The sequence below is a fragment of the Bombus vosnesenskii genome, unplaced genomic scaffold (genome assembly GCF_011952255.1).
Source record: "Bombus vosnesenskii isolate JDL3184/JDL3185 unplaced genomic scaffold, Bvos_JDL3184-5_v1.1 scf7180000013265, whole genome shotgun sequence".
NCBI classification, from domain to species: Eukaryota; Metazoa; Arthropoda; class Insecta; order Hymenoptera; family Apidae; genus Bombus; species Bombus vosnesenskii.
The window spans coordinates 4835079-4852948 of NW_022882925.1; the positions used below are offsets into that span (position 1 = coordinate 4835079).

Below are 17870 nucleotides of genomic sequence, written 5' to 3' on the forward strand. Positions count from 1 at the left end.
TGAATGCGCCACCGTTCCCAAGTCTCGAGCCTTGCCTCTCCCGGACGTCGCGGATCGACGTGCCGGCAGAGGGCGTATTCCCGACCGAGCACAGGCTCTGCAGTTGATGGTACACCCGTCGGAGCGCTAGGGCCTGGAGCTCGAACGGAGGAGACACCGCCATGACAGTCGCCGACGCATACGATATCGTCCGGTATCCCCTTACGATCCTGGTGGCGGTCGTCCTATGTAGCCTCCTCAGCAAGAGTAGACTGCGTCGACTTTTCATCAAATCCTCTGCCCACACCGGAGCCCCGTACACGACCCGAGAACGGATGACTCCCTCATACAGTCGGCGCACTCCGACTTCTGCCCCACCGATATTCTGCAGCAGTCCACATAGAGCGTTGGCTGTCGTCGTCACTTTGGGAACCAGGAGCTTGAAGTGTGGTCCGGAAGTCCATTGACTGTCGATGGTGAGGTCCAAGTATTTCATCTGAGGTCCTACCTCAATCTCCTCTCCGCTTATGTCCAAACACAGGTCGGGCGGAGGAGTCCCCCTACGTCGATAGTCATAAAACCATATGGCATGCGACTTGTTCAAAACTACAACTAACAATTATTTACTTGTCACAGGTAAAAAATATGACATTAATAATAATGAAATATGAAAATATTTATGAATATTTTGTAATAAAACTAATTTCTAAAATTGATATTTTGGATGCCCGTCATTACAATTTCAAGTATATTTTCGTGTTAATACGACATGGCTATTTTTGTCAGTTAAACAAGGCTGCATAATGTTTTAATAATGCGATGCGCAGAACTATCCAAACAAGTCTCTAATTGCGACGTTTATTAGAAAAAGATAAACGACATTATCTTAAGGGCTTCAATATTTAAAAAAAATACATTTTATTTTGCGACTATAACGAATACCTCGAAAACTAAGGCCAGCTGACGGTTACATGTATAGGGAAAAATAGTTCGAAATGTTAGGCTTTATGATATATTGCAAAATCATCGAAATCGAAGAAGACGGAACAATTCTACAAGTTCTTCCAAACTTGTTTCCTATTCGACTTTATTCAACTGTTACACAGAGAATCACACAAAGTGAAGGAAAAAAGTCAAGGGGAGCAAAAGAAGCAAAAAAGAAAAGAATTTCATTCTAATAATATGTGATTTGTACTTCTCGATGTAGATAACTTTCATTGAAAACTAGTAATCGCGTCTATTCATATTGAAAAACGACAAATTGCTACTAAATTGTATTAGATTATGAATATAAAATAAACCGAATTGAGATGTTTACTATTTCGAAGCAATAACTCTGTATTGTATGTAAAATTTTTCACATTTATGACGGGTTCTCTGCAGTTCCTGTCAACTTTCAATTGACACCACGTGAAATGGTCTAATTTCAAATTTGAATTCCTATTTCCGCCACCAGGGCGCAGATGGCTCAGCTACGTATCATCAAAGCACTAAACCACTGAATATAGATAGAATATATATCAGTACATCAGAGACGAATAGACGAATATTTCCCAGAAAAAAGTAATTAGTAATTAACGAATATTCAATAAATTAGATGGAAAAGTATGTCTATCCTTGCCACACACTATTACTCTCCTTATCTAACACCGTCTGAGATATCTTCTTGCTCATTCTATATTCTTGTTAACATTTCTCGATTTTTAGCCAAAGAACACTATATATCAAATAGGAACACTTATTCTGATAATGATTGATAACAAATAAAATACTTACCTTGAATTAAATCTGCGATTGCACTATAAAGGAATGCTCGGGTACCAATGTAATATTAACTGTTATCAATAAGTTATTCCTTACTTTATTAATAATTTATTAGAATCTATCGTTTTAGAAAATCTCAGAAGTTTAGGTAAAAAAAGCACAATTTGCAATCAGTTTTATTAAAATCTTTTATTCAACTTTTTAAATCCAAATACAAATTCATATTTAAATCAGAAACTAAATTCTACACTAAAAATTAAAATCAAGTGGGGATATCAATCTGGCAAGGACATTAACAATGATTAATCAATATTAAGTATAGACTTTCTTTTACTTTATTTTGTATCATTTACAATATACACTCCTTTATCTTAAAAAATAGAACACTGTTTGCAAACATATAGCTATAATTACTTAATATTAAACATTCGTAAATTCTTATTAAGCTATAAATCATTCATAAATCATTAATATTTAATATTATTTAATATTACAATGTAATGTCAATCATTCATTACTCGTATAACTAAGTATCACATTAGTAATTTATTAAATCTACTGATTAGATTATAATGCAATAAAATTTGATTAAACCAACGTACACGCATAAAATACGATAATGTGTATATAATACTCTTTGCTAAAATTATAGCTTACAGTTATCAATATTTGTAATCGTAATCGTAATATAACAGAGTTTGACATCACGGCATCAATGATTCGCGGTATTCGCACGGTGAGTTTATCTTGCTACGGTTTACCGGAAGAATAATTACCAACTATGTTTAACACGAACAATATAAATGAAGACCTTTATAATTAGTGAACAGTCGTGGGATCATTATTTTTTAAAGTGTTCTGGCTCTTATTATCATTGCGTTCGCCAGAACAACATAACCTCTAACAAAATATGTTTCCGTCGAAGGATCTAGGAAAATCGGATTATATCAGTTTAAATATCCAGGATAGTGCAACATTCTCGCGAGGATCATCACGTAGTCTCTGGAGGGTAAGTCATTAAAGTATTCGTTACCTATACAAATACTATAGATTTCTTTAAAATTTTTATTAAAAAATTGCTCTCAGTGTAAAATTAAAAATCTTTTGTTTTTTCAGCAATGGAATCAATTGTCAAGGTTTCAGAGAAATATTCTTTACTTTATAGTCATTACGATCATATTAGTTATATTTTATCTGTTACCTGGCGATAACAAAAATGGAGTTTTAGATGAAAGTGATTACAATAACATAGAGGTAGTGCAAGATACTCCTAAATATGAAAAGGTATGTTTATTTCAATAAACACTATTGTTGTTTAAAAGAATGTCTTTTTATATTCTCAAAAAATATAATTTCTAGCCAGTAGAAGATATTGTAGTAGATAATGTAAATCAGGAACATAAGGGAGGTGGAGAGGTCATTGAGGAACCTGAATTCCAACCAGAAATAAATCAGGTGGATGATGATCAAATTGGAGAACCACCTCAACCTAAGCCGAACACACTCAAATTTAATGGTAACTTTATATCTTTATAACATAATTGTTAAGCTGATTTTGTTAATAACATTATATTTATTTATTTTTAGGGCCACAAAATAATAGACAAAAAGCTGTAGTTGCAGCATTTAAACATTCATGGAATGGATATAAAGAATATGCTTGGGGATATGATAATGTGAAACCAATATCAAGAAAGTACTATGAATGGTTTGGCTTAGGGCTTACTATAGTTGATTCTCTTGATACTATGTACATAATGGGCTTAAATAATGGTAATATTCATGTTCTATATATTCTATATAGAATTGAGAAACATCCATAAAGTTAATAATACTTACCTTTTATCTACAGAATTTTTAGAAGCCAAACTATGGGTTGAGAAAAATTTAGTGTTTACTTCAAACAGAGATGTTAATTTATTTGAAGTTACGATTAGAGTATTAGGAGGTCTATTATCTGCATATCATCTTTCAGGTGACAAGATTTTCTTAAGTAAGGCTGTAAGTTGTCTCTGATTTTTTAAAGTTAAAATGATATATTACTGAAAGAAATTTGGCTATAAAAATTTACATACTATAAATCGTAGACAGCGTTAGGAGAACGTATGATGCCAGCGTTTTCTACTTCATCTGGTGTTCCTTATTCCGACGTAAATCTTGGTACTAAAACTGCACATGGTCCTAAATGGGGTCCTGATAGTAGTACAAGTGAAGTTACTTCCATTCAATTGGAATTTCGTGATTTAAGTCGTAGTACAGGAGACCCTAAATTCGAGGTAATTACGGATAAATATTAGCTTTGAATGCGTTATTATTTGCATTATACGTAAGAAAGTATGCGATTGTTATCCTTCAGGAAGCAGTAGCAAAAGTTTCGGAACATGTACACCAGTTAGAAAAATACGATGGTTTAGTACCCATTTTCATTAACGCTAATACTGGACAATTTAGAGATCATGCAACAATTACGCTTGGCGCTCGTGGTGATAGTTATTACGAGTATTTATTGAAACAGTGGCTTCAAACTGGGAAGACTATTAATTAGTTAGTATTTCATCATCATTATTCATTGGGAATTTGTTTTTCTTGTTCTTGAACTTGTCTCATGAATTTATGATAATCATTTAAATTTGTAAATGCTTTTAGCCTACGAGATGATTATCTGTTAGGTATTGCTGGAACTCAAAAACACTTAGTAAAACGTACAGCAATTAATAAGTATCTTTTCATAGCAGAACTAGTTGGAGCACACAAAGAAATAACACCAAAAATGGTAAAATTTTAAATAATAGCATTTTTAACAGTTTAATATATCATATGTTATTGACAATGGCTGTATTTATAGGATCACCTTACATGTTACTTGGGAGGTACATTAGCTTTAGGAGTACATCATGGTTTATCGTCTGATCATATGGATTTAGCTAATGAAATTGTAAAAACTTGTTATCAAACGTACGCGATTCAACCCACGTTTCTTGCTCCAGAAATCACATACTTCAATACTGAGGTAATTATAATAGTTGTCTACTTGGATAAAGGTTATCATAAAAGGATACGAGGATATTATAATTTTAGAACTCAAATGAAGAAAAATCAATGGATATGTATGTGAAGATGAATGATGCACATAATTTACTCAGACCAGAGTTTATTGAAAGTCTTTTCTACATGTGGTATTTTACTGGTAATAAAACATTTCAAGACTGGGGGTGGCAAATATTCCAAGTAAGTAATTATGTAAAAACTGAAATGTGAAACTTTTATTGTGCTCTCAGTCATACATATATATGTATAATTTAATAGGCTTTTGAAAATTATACGAAAGTGGAAAAGGGGTACACCAGCATTGGTAATGTAAGGATCGTTTATAATACACCACAAAAAGATATGACAGAAAGTTTTTGGTTTGCTGAAACTTTGAAATACTTATACTTGTTGTTCGATGATACAAGGCAATTAATAGATTTGGATAGATGGGTATTCAATTCTGAAGGACATCCATTACCCATATACGAATCATAACCAAGTTTGGTCACAAAATTTCATGTATAAATTTGCACCATTAGAGAAATCTTAAATACCTTTTGAGGCCAGTGAATAGATATCCTGATGTCATACACAGATAAGAAATTAGTCGAATTAATGTACTTTAAAATACGAAATAGATCTTCACTTTAGGCTACAGAATCTTCTAGGAATAGTTCTTAAACATTACATTTTCATAAAAGCATTTTTTGTCCGTTAGTCACAGAACTTATGCATCTGCTAGTGATTAACTGTTTCTACTCAATTTTTTACTGATTTCCCAATTCAAAGGTGTATTTTCGAATTGATCGTTATAATCTATTTCATGACAAGTAACTTAATAAAAACAATACAGAACATATTCCAGATCACACTTTTGATAGTGTATAAGAATTGTTGAGTACAATATTTAAAAAAAAAAGTTGAAAATAATTGTTCTCTTACCTAGCCTGATATACCAAATCCTTCTCTTTTTAAGACAAGTAGAATTACTTCATATATTTACAGAATCATTTAACTACAACATAATAATACAAATCATCTACATTATTTAGTTAAAAAAAAGACAGAAAACTCTGTAATTGAACTCTCTAATTGAACACAAATTTTTAAAGTGATACAACCTTCACATAAGAAAAGTTACTTATACTTTACTCTTAAAAATCCTAGTCAAATTTTTTCTTTCTCCTTCCCTTTTTTTCTTCTTGTTAACAAATGTGCAATATTCTATTTTTTGCATAATCTAATATTTAGTTCTTCTAGTTAAAGTAATTCATTCATAAATATGTATGATACTTGAAAACAAAGATTAATTTATTACTAAGTGATATAAATTGATGATTAGGGTGTTCTATTACTTTTTAGAATTTATTATAGAAATATCTTTATAATAAAATATTCTATACGACATACATGTATATTGTGTACTGAGCAATTTGAATTGTAACTAAAGATTTATAGTAATCTCAACTCATTATTTTTCATCATAATTTAAGTCTTATTTATTGCACATTTTTTGTATAAAATATTAACAAAAAATTTTACATCACTATTACAGATATTATTGAAATAAACAAGAGCAATCAATAAATTAAGATACTAAGAGATATATCATGAAAATATATCACAAAAATATATAACTGCTTCATTTATAAAAAAGTTATTGAGATAGTACTGAACTATCAACATTTAGTGAAGATATTAATGTAGATTTAATTGCATATTATCAGAATAATTATTTTACATTAAAGAGATGAAACTTTCAATTCTGCTTCTAAATTACAAAAAATTACAAAACATTATGGGATAAAAATTTAAACTATTCACATGTATACATCTCACATGATCTTTGAATTTATGTAAATTATGTAAACTAAACTGGATTTGTTAATGATTCATTTTTACTTGTATATAGAATGTTATACAAAATGTGGTATCCTCAAGAAGAAATCTTTTTAAGAAAAATAAAGTTTTCAATTTTTCCATTTAAAAACTTGATTCAATTTTCAGAACCAAGTTAGAATATTATTTTTAGACATGCATACTTGTCCATGCGGTATAAAAATTTAGATAACTTCAATGTTACTAAGCATTTGATAAAATTATCAAAAAGTAGTAATGAACATAAATTTTATCCTTCTAATACATATATATATATATTTGTTTGACGGTCTCATTCTTCAAGTGTACATACTTTCGATTATGCTGTACAATTCAATGTTTGTTCCACTTTACAACAAGCATAATTCATTTCACAGAGAAAATATAAATAGTAGTAACAGTAGTAGTAGTAGTAGTGGTAGTAGTAGTAGTAGTAGTAGTAATAGTAATAAAACTAATTAAGTCAGCTACATATGTTACACTATTGTGGATTATTAAATTGCACTTTGTGTTACTTTTTATTATTTAAATATGTTCTACTTGCAAGACAATCGACGATATGTATTCATATTTTTAGTAATGTTTAAAAAATTTTAATGCCATTGAGAAGTAAACTGTATGAATATACATTTCTTATTTAAAATACAATTATATATAATTTGTTAAATAATTTTACGATTGCGCTATAATCTTTACAATGAAATAATTTCATTATATCTATGTATCTTAATGTTATATATTAATGAAATATAATTTGTTATTATAAAAAGTAGAATTTGGAAATTTTATAATAGTTAAATTTCTTACATTTACTTTTTGTCAATTACTTATACAAATAGCAAGTTTGTATAAATGTGAGTTTTGTAAAGCCTTTTGAACTGATATTAATTGTGAGGCCACAGCAGTGCTTTTCATCTATACAATATCATTTTGGAATATATTTACAAGATATATTATTTTTATTACTTTTTGTTCAAAATAGTTTGATCATATTGTTTTGGTTTATACGATTATTTTCAAAGTATAACAGGTGTTATTATAAGAATGTATCAAATTTGTTCATACTCTCTCTTATTTGTATAAATTGCAACTTTTATGTACAATTTTCTCCTTATGTGATACCTTAAGACTTTATACTATTTATAAATGTAGAATATTATTTTGTAGAATATTGACTTTATTCAAGTAAATTTGTGCTTTTAATCAAATCTCCTACACAATGAAGTTTTAATATTTAAATAAGTTTACGGCACTTAAGCAGTCTTTAAGGATAATTAGCATTATGTCTCTTCATTTTCTTTAATTTTATAATGGAACAATATGTATGGGTAACGAACTTGTACATATTCCAATATTATTTATATATACATATGTATATATATATATAAAATTAGTGGCATTGCATGATTTTTAAGAAGAAAATACTATAAGTTAATAATCTATTTTTGATACAAACTATTATCTTTTAATGCTTTGTTTGGAATAATGTATGAAGCACTTAAAGACTAATATGATATCACTATGTAAAAATAGGAATGCATGGATAACTATCATGCAGAATTTTTCTATAAGATTAAATTAATTGCTTTCAGTTAAGACTTACAGCCAAATAATTTTTCTTTAACATTTACATGACTACGTTTAATTAAAAATATAAATTTTATAAATTGGAATGAAATTTAACAGTCTATGAAATATCAGTGATTAAATTCTTATAATTATAAGATACTTGATCAATTTGTTATATTAAAAATGATGCACATACTTTCTAGATATAATATATACCTTAACTATAAGATTCCAACTTTTTCCGTTTCATGTACTTCATAAATTTTACAGAATAAATAATTATTTTATAAAAATATTGGATTCTTCAAGTATCATATCAAAATTTTATCATTCCCAAAATATGTTCCTAACATATATTTCAGATCTTTCTCTTTTTTTAGTAATATGTAGAAAATTCGAGATGAGCATACATTTCTTAAATGCAATATAGATATTTAATAATATTTAGGAATTAATCATTCGATTGGCAGCCTGAATTATTGGAATTCTATCAAAGCTCAATAATTCGATGGGAAAAGAATTCCATATAATTGACATTCTTTTCGTAACCATGTTAAATCGTGAAATGAATATAAAATGTTTGCTCAACGCGAGAAGAATTCTGGCTGTTAAAGTATTACACACTCGCAACACTGCTGCGTGAAATATATACAATCTACAACGCAGGAGTCGTTTTCGGGTTGAGTGACTGGTTTTGTCGCCTCCGAGTCCATTCCATTCCTCTCAATTTTCGGCTGTGGCTCGGGAACGGGCAATACGGTCTGCGTGATCGGTACTGCATTCTCAATCATCTCCGTATCGATGCCGGCATTCGATAATTTACTCGTTACCGGAGTAGTAGGTGTGGTCGGTGTGATCTTACCAGGACGCGCTTCATCTGGTACATCGTAATCTACCAAAGGTATAGAAGTCTGCAGAGGTGGGGGTGAATCATTGGACATGATGACACTGAAACAAAACTTTCTTTAGATATTTTTTTTTCAATCTCTACTTTAATCTAAATGTTTCATTTTAACTCAGAAATGACACTGATTTTACGTCTACAACAGATATATTTTGGTCATTTAGAGGTGTACATTTAAAATATGTAAACAATTTTGCAAAGATCATAAAAGACCTCAGTGTGCCATTCCAGGGTTAATTCTACTTAAAATCAAACATTTTTCGATGTTTCAAAGAAAAAATGTTTCAAATGGAAAAGTATAAAATTATTTTGCTTATATCTTCATTTTAATAAAATGATTACGATGTAAGAGAATATGGTATAAATTTTAATTTTGATCAAGCTCGTTTTAGTTTGAGAAACGACGCTTCCTTAACGTATGAGGCATGAAGACCTAGGACTGATACTCGTGAAAAGTTCTATAGGAAAACTTAAAAGGTGTATACATTAAAGATTTCTGTAAATTAAATTCAAGTTATACATCGCCCCATTGATGTGGTCAACTGGTGCTCTGTTATTCAGGCTCGTCACGCAGTTGACCCTGGTCTCTTTACTATTCAACTCAAGTTAGTCTTACTCGTGCTTATCGCAATGCACCTAAAAAATCATTATTTAATTCGAAGTACACTGAATACTTGTTTTCTTGAATGAATTGCATCACGATTACTACGTATCTTGCGATTTATTGCGTGACAATAGAATTACTACTACATAGATCTTTACGTATTACTACTACTATACAATCAGCAATTATACAATCAATAGAGAGAAACTCTAGTTTGGGAAATAACCAAAATAAATAATTAAATATTCGGTACAAAAGTATGTAATAATGATGATAATATGGATGAATACACTAAAGGCGTTCTTTCATTTACGTTACAAAGGGTTTCTGTCTTTTTCTCTCCCCCTCTCTTCTCTTTAAGTACTGCATAGAAAGTGTAAAGAAGAGGACACATACCACCTAGCTTTCAAACACGGTTGCATTCTATTCTTTTCTTCAGACGTCAGAGTGGAATAAAAAGATATTTGCTTGGCCATTTTGTGGATATCTCAGATTTCAACTGATTAGAATCATGCCATCTCACGTAAAAATTTGCTGCCTCGAGATTTGTCTTTCGAATCGTTTATCCTTTTCCATCAACGCTGCGAATAGAGCGTCACACCTCTCCTCCTGTTTTATTCCAAGTTCACACATCACTGATCACAGTTTGCGTTATCGATTTTTCGTATATATCAATCGAGCAAAACGACGAAATTTAAATTTTCCTCCTTTTGGCGTTTAAACATGCAGTATTACGGTGGAGAAAACAAATTAGTATGAAAACATATTAAATTTATTGTCCTATATCGAAAATATTTATGAGATTTTGGATTTAACCTCAAAATAGTATCATTGGATTATAGTTGACCATAGCAATTTATAATAGATTACAAAAATTAAATAATCCAACCCTAAATTGTTATAGTCCTCAATGGTCCAACGACAATAGTTAAGAAATATTAATAAATTATATCTTACTTTTATTATTACTATAAATTAAAAAATAGAAGAAAATTATTGTTAAGAGAATAAAAGTAAATAAATTCCTTGATTCTGCTGCAAATAAATTCCTGCAGCTAATCAAGACTAATTATATGACAGTAGCTTTTATTGATTAACTACATGCATTGTCCATTGAAATATATTTGCTTAAAATAAAACGGCTGAGCTCCGGTTTATGCATTCACGTTTATGTGAAACACGGTGGCTTTCACATGCAAAGTATGAAATTGGAAATTTTATAATCGAAATTGTTGAACTATTCGACAATAAATTTTCATTTACTATTAAAATTTCATTGAACAAAAAAATAAAAAATCACGTCCATATACGATAACATTACACACCTGATTTGCAAAATATAACATTTACTCGCGTTTGAAGGTTTACAAGAACAAAGTTCAAAGTTACAAAGAACATTTTCACAAGAAAAAAGCAGGCATAAAAAGACGTTACATCACGAAAAAAACTGATTGTAATGAATAAATAACAGAAATAGCATGTTTTATTAGCATGTTCAAGACAGACAATCTTACTTCACTTTATAAATTATGTATGTATATATTACTTTTTGAGTCATATAGAAATAATCGATAAAAAGATCGACAGAAAATCGCCGTATCATTTTAATTCTACTTACGATAATTCGATAACATCGATAGTTATCTCGATATTCGAATCACTATTGTTCGTTAAACGGAAAGAGAGTTCATTATAAATATAATTTCTGTATTACTGTATAAATTAATTAATCATTTTAATACATTATTTCATCAAACTCTAACAATAAAGCTGAAGAGTAAGGAATAAGGAAAAGGCAAAATTTAATTAAAACCACTTCATTTATGTAAGTGACAAAAATAACTAGGGAAAACAACTATTTTTCAATCCTACACAATTGAATTGTTAGAATATTTAAAAGAACACCAAATAATGTACATAGCAAACTGTGAACCTTTTTCCTCTTTCTCCTTATGTCATTAATAGCCTGTGCAATGGTGATGTAACCATAACAATCAAAGAAGAAATCTATCTTATCTTTATAAAAAATCCAGCATCATAAAAACCACAAAACTTCACATTTATGTCAAAATTCGTCTATACATCCACCAGTCACTAGCGCAAACATTGTTTAATAATTGCATTTACTATTTGCATTAGTACAGTTACTAAAATTTCATTAATATATATTTAGAAAATTATTTGTTGCAAATAAGAAAGATTTTTTTATAGAAATATCCTGTATGCCGCGTAATACGAAGAGCTCCTGCTACGATCGAGAATCCACGTTGAACTATTTGATCTTACTTCTAATGCTCTCCCATCCCGCGTGTATAACAGTAGTGTCTCGTTAAGTGGATAGAATTTTGCTTCGTTAGGTGGCCATTTCTATTCCTACCACTTCTTGAGATATCTGGTGTTACGTCTGTCATATGTGAGTACAATAAACAAATGTGTCAGGTGTCGGTATGTCAGTGTCATTCACTGAAGAAGAGAGATACTCGATATTTGCTAGAAACATACATCCCTCGATAACTAGCTAGTTAGCTTTAGCGAAACACTATTGTGTATATACAGTCAGGTATAAAAGTCTACATTCCATTTTGTATATGTATCCCATTTATTAAAAGAAATTAAAAACGTACCTTTTTTACAGAGTTTACATCTACATATGATACAAAATGACATAGAATTTATTCGATATTATAATTTTCGTTAATTTGTAAATAAAACTCAATTAATCCAAAGAATTGCTGAAGGTGAAATCTATGTTATAATATTCAAAATTTAAGGAATGTAGGAGGACTTTCGTGACTGACTGTACTTTTCACGTGGGCCACAGGGACGTATCCTCCAACGAAAACCACCCCTACTTTTTAATCTAAGATCGGAAGAATGGTTCAGGTATAAAAACTCGAGAGGAACTTTCAGAACATCGTCACAGAATATATGACTGCTCTCTGATAATAAATTATTATAAAATATACGAATTATTGAAAACAAATGCAATTGTAAGAAATTTGGTTACGATAACATTGGTTTGCGATATAAGAAATGTAATGATAAATACTTTATGGATATATTATGTTTGACGAAGTATTTCAAATGAAATCTTCTGATATGCGATACGACATAACAATATCTGTAAAGTAAAAGGATCTTATTGGGGACAACTTAAAAAGAATATTCATCGAATGAAAGTTTCATAAAACCGCAGGCGGGATTAGTATCACTTTTCAGAAATTACATAAGCGAAAAATCTATTATTAGAATTACGAATATAAGGAATAAACAAGTCTTACGAAATTATTCATATACAGGTTTCATCGCATAGTCACATTGAAACTAGTTATCTTTGTAATTTATGTTTACATACAAAATTACCGTAGTACTCCGTCAATAAAAAAGAATTATTTAAATCAAATTAAATCGATTTATATTTAGTATTATTATTATGCTCAAATATTCTCTAGTAGATTAAATACTTGTTATAATCCCTCAAATTTTCGTAATTGCAATTGGAAGTCACTTATCTCATTGCTAACATGAAGGGCAATTCACTTACTGGATTAGTTTTCTCTACAGTTAGCTACAAACGGATGCTAAAATCTCTAATTTTCAATTGAAATTATCTCAGAAACTATAGAATAAAACTAATCAAAATTATCAGTCTTAAAAGAATAAAATTTTTCGAGATGAATAGTATTATGTTCTTAAATTTTGCAAAAGAAAACATATAAGATAACGAGATCGTAATATCATATATAAATATTCTGTACAAATGTTTTTAATAAAATGGGACAATGTAAAGATATTACATATAAATATTCTGTATGAATTATTCTAATAAGTGAGAAAATATAAAAATACATGTAAATGTTCTGTACGCATTTTTCTAACTAAATATAGGGAAGTTTCAAGTAAAATCAATCGAACGGCGAACAAAGAAAGAAACGAGAACCAGAGAATCGAAATTGACCGGGAGGACGAGGGTGAGAAAAGAATGCTTAACCTCGAAATCTGGGAAATCGGCTTTTGCTGAACTTACTCGTAGGAGCCACGCTGTGGCAAAGGATTCTTAAAACGCATAACTTCGTGATCAGTAAGATAATTATTGAAACAAACTGGCTCGATTACGCCTGTTTACGTTCACAAATGACCGTACACGGAACCGAAATTATATAGCATCTCGATTTCAACGAGCGGCGAGCACGCAGACACACGAAAGACTGGCAAGAGACAAGCGAAGTATACACTAAAGGGGGAGCAGGTGAGGTAGAGACGAAGCTTGCCGGGTGAACGGCGCACAGTGGGGTATATATTTTGTAAAATCACGTTTAATTTAAATAAATTATTATTTTGATATAAAATAATTATAGAGGGCTAGTTTTTAATAAGAAATATAGTTTAACAATCGACCTTGCTAATTTTTGTTAGAAAACTATTTTTGCAGTTCTCCAAAGCTAACATTTCCATTTTCTTTTATTCTGGAAATCATACAGGCGTCATATAGTTTAAATTGTAACTTTACATAAAATATTTTATAGCTAAACGCTTAACAAAATGATTTTAAGATTCTGCAACTCTTTTTTTACTGATATTTCACTCTACAATTCCTGTATCAATTTAATTTCAGATGACGCTAGTGGTAAACGAAAAAAAGACGCAAGCAGTTATGGTAAAAAATAGCTGATACAAAAGTAAAAAGCTCGAATAAATATGACACAAACGTACTTCTCAAGATTCATAATCAAAACTTGGCAGTATCATCTAAAAGTTCTCGAGAGTCATTTCAAACTTATGTCATTTCGTAGAAACTGTTGACTTCAAAGTATTGCATTACTTCAAAAAGTCGTTAATTTGTGATTTTGCAAAAAATGTCAATGAAGCAGAATTAGAAAAGTCGATCGCTAACAAGTCACGCAATAATAGCAAACGCGCGGTTAGCAAAACTTTTAATTCTCTCGAACTTTCTTCTCGAACGTGACATAGATCTTTTATAATTTGTCCATAATTGCTAAAAAAATTATCTGGTTTTATTTTCATTTATCTATTCCATTAATATACAACTAAGAAAGATTTATTAGTGATGTTAATCTATTATGATCGAAGCACTAGAGACGAGTATCGTCTAATTATTATGTAATAGGAACATAATAGTTTTATTAAACAAGGTTGTTTACAACGCGGTATACTACTAATGAGATGCGCGCACAGTAGACTTTTGAATCTATCACTTATCTATCATCTATCTATCACAATATACATAATTTCTTTGTTTGTTTGTTTTTTTAATAAATATACATTTTTCATTTCTTTTTACACATTACACGACAGTATAGATTTTCTTTTAGATAATATACTGGTATAATTTAATGATTGAAGATATTTGATTTATGTAGATACAATTTAAAATACAAACGATTGGATACATATTGGTCGAGACCAATGCACCCTTCTTCTTGTTACTATATCCCATTGCTTAATATATTCAAAGGACCGGATGTATTTTTACCATGGCCAACCTTTTCTCTCAGTGTGTGGTTATGAAGTTCCTTTTAACGGTCTATGAAACTTATTAAACAAATATTAAAAGTACTGGAGATAATTATTTAATAAACACAGTAAAAAATAACCTAATCATTTTCTTTTTTTCTTTCTACAACGCATTAATTGTACATAAATTTAAAGTATTCAACGTGTGAATAGTATTTGTGGATTTTTATAAAAGTCAATTTCATCACACTTGTTTGCAAATGTATTGTTCTGCATAAAATATCATTAACCTTTTTAAATCGGTACACATTGAGATTTCGCCGAAGCATATTCTCTTCAGTTTGATTATTCCATCTTTTAATGTACATATAAGCAAGGCAACATAAAACCGGTTTTAAAGCAAGATGGGCACAGAAGAAAAAATGAAACCTTTTGTGTCAATAGCTTTCGAAAAAATTTACTAGACATATTATTAGATAAAACTTAGATAAAATTTCGATCTTGTACAACATGAGTACATACGAATAAATGGTATAATTATTAAATATATCATATGATTAAGAAATTTTCAATCAATTTTTTCTGAAAGTACACTTTTTTAATATACATTGCAAGATGAACATAAAATGTTTATGATTAAATATATTAGTTTTAATCTTTTTTTTCTTTATTAAGTTTGCATCTCTATTAGTAGATTATTCTGCAGTGTTCAGTCTATACATATATCTGTATATGCACAAAATCTAGTTTTTCTTTGTTTTCATAAAAGATAGAAATTATAGAGACGAAAACGAATGTTTATTTTTGAAAGTAGTTTTAACACGTATTACTGGTGCATAAATTGCTCTACATGCTTATTCCGCTTACCTTCAAAGATAACAGATTAAATTACTCCTTTACCTTCGTGGAAGTTACTGGACACCACAAAGAGTCTGACACGAAAAATTAAGATTTGATGAAATGGACAGAAGGTCAAACACAAACATTCCATACAAACATTTTCATAGTTATTATCCATATTAATTACTACAACTATATGACATTAATAAATTATGATTACACTAAAGCAGATATGCAAATCATTCTAAATATACACATGAACATAAAAACTCCTCATTTTCCTATGTTGCTCGATTCGTAACACTCGCACGACCGCCGATCAATCGAATTTGATTAAAAATTCACTAGACACTGAATGTTTATGCAAATTCTCTAAAATATTATACAGGTGCCATGCTTTGAATAATTTAAATTTGGAACATTATACTGGACATTGAACATTAATATTGAACATTATATTGAACATCTTTTTATTTCATATGCATTCTGTGCATTTTGCAAGTTTAAATTTTCCCTAGGCCCAAGCACATCCGCAGTCTATTGATCATATCCCATTAATATTTTCAAAATACGTTAGTCATACGTTAATATCTAATATAGATTAATATGTACAATTACATATTTATATATTAGCTTTGATCTTAGTTTTATATACAAGTGCCAGAAAGAATTCTTAGATTTATTTCTTATAACTAATCAATTAGAATCCAAAAATTATTCCAAGAATTAATCCAAAAACTAAGAAATATCTGTCAGACATATCTCTGAATCCAACAGTAGTATGAACAATAAAAAGATATAAATAAGTATTTATAAACAGTATCTTTTGATAAAAATTCAAAATATTTAAAATTATTTAAAATATTCAAAATTATTGTATAAGATAATTACGTAAATATTCTAATATACAACGTGTGGGTATACAGAGACAGCAGTAACATGAACGGCTGTCCACGTTACTATTTCAATGAAGGTGATACGAATGTTAATGACATGATAAAGTTATAATACCACAAGGCAAAATTAAAAACTGACATACTATTCCCTTAATCACTTTTTTGTAACAATAAAATGTTTACCTGTCAGATGTGCAAGGAATTTCTTCCGCGTAAACATCAGCACGCGTGGTTATCGTCCCGTTTCTCATCGTACTCTAGTTGTCGCATGACAGAAAAAGGAAGTCGATGTTGATCTTGCAAGTCAGTTGTCGTTGACGCCTCAATGATTCCTCATTGCATTCGTTTCATGAAATCATCTCTTTGCTTTGGCTTATTGGATCATGCATAGATATTCGGTTCTGATTACGTGTTCGATATTCAAGGCTCTCGCATGCATTCATTATCACTTTCCCGTCTTACAATTTTTCAATTGTCACAACATTTTCATATATTTCTTTTTTCACTTCAGTTATGTTTCATCGTAATGTATTTTGATTCAAACATCAAGTCACGTACAAAGATGCTAATTTATAAATTGTACTTAATTATCGTTATTACATTTAATTATATAACATAGATCGTTCTAAAAATGTGGAAGATATATTTTAAAATTAAAAAAAAAAAGATAAAAGAATCTTATCGTTATGAAAGCTATAATTCAAAGTTATTTCACTGTTGTATTCTAAAATATTAATGCACAATGACAATGCACGAAGCGAACCCAACCCCACCTATCACTTCGATGGCTCGAAACCGACTAATGCCCAATGGCAAATGTTCTATCCTGTAGTCTTATAGAAGGACCACCATAATCAGTTTAAGAGAGTAGAAACTTGATAGGTTATTTTGTATCACGCAAGAAATAATTCAGACATTAACCAATAATATT

The 17870-nt window shown here is 29.9% G+C and overlaps 2 protein-coding genes across 11 annotated transcripts; one reads left to right on the forward strand and one right to left on the reverse strand.

The window, feature by feature from the left end:
• Positions 1-2356: 2356 nt before the first annotated feature.
• LOC117242501 (endoplasmic reticulum mannosyl-oligosaccharide 1,2-alpha-mannosidase) lies at positions 2357-5835 on the forward strand. Of its 2 annotated transcripts, XM_033509227.1 has the most exons (12): positions 2357-2479; positions 2567-2752; positions 2860-3027; positions 3103-3259; positions 3331-3516; positions 3596-3744; positions 3831-4019; positions 4100-4287; positions 4390-4516; positions 4589-4753; positions 4822-4971; positions 5050-5359. In XM_033509227.1, exons 2-12 carry the CDS (start codon positions 2654-2656, stop codon positions 5266-5268), a joined length of 1797 nt encoding a protein of 598 aa, XP_033365118.1. In that variant the 5' UTR covers positions 2357-2479; positions 2567-2653; the 3' UTR covers positions 5269-5359. The 2 variants fall into 2 exon arrangements, with proteins under 2 accessions (XP_033365118.1, XP_033365124.1); XM_033509233.1 differs by having other exon boundaries at positions 2390-2752; positions 5050-5835.
• Positions 5836-5962: 127 nt separating this feature from the next.
• On the reverse strand, positions 5963-17738 carry LOC117242511. 9 transcript variants are annotated; one of them, XM_033509294.1, is made up of 3 exons: positions 17123-17252; positions 10125-10337; positions 5963-9168 (listed from the first exon to the last, which is right to left on the reverse strand). In XM_033509294.1, exons 2-3 carry the CDS (start codon positions 10202-10204, stop codon positions 8829-8831), a joined length of 420 nt encoding a protein of 139 aa, XP_033365185.1. In that variant the 5' UTR covers positions 10205-10337; positions 17123-17252; the 3' UTR covers positions 5963-8828. The 9 variants fall into 9 exon arrangements, with proteins under 9 accessions (XP_033365185.1, XP_033365179.1, XP_033365160.1 ...); XM_033509288.1 differs by lacking the exon at positions 17123-17252 and adding an exon at positions 13756-14031; XM_033509269.1 differs by lacking the exon at positions 17123-17252 and adding an exon at positions 13756-14031 and having other exon boundaries at positions 10125-10435.
• Positions 17739-17870: the final 132 nt, after the last annotated feature.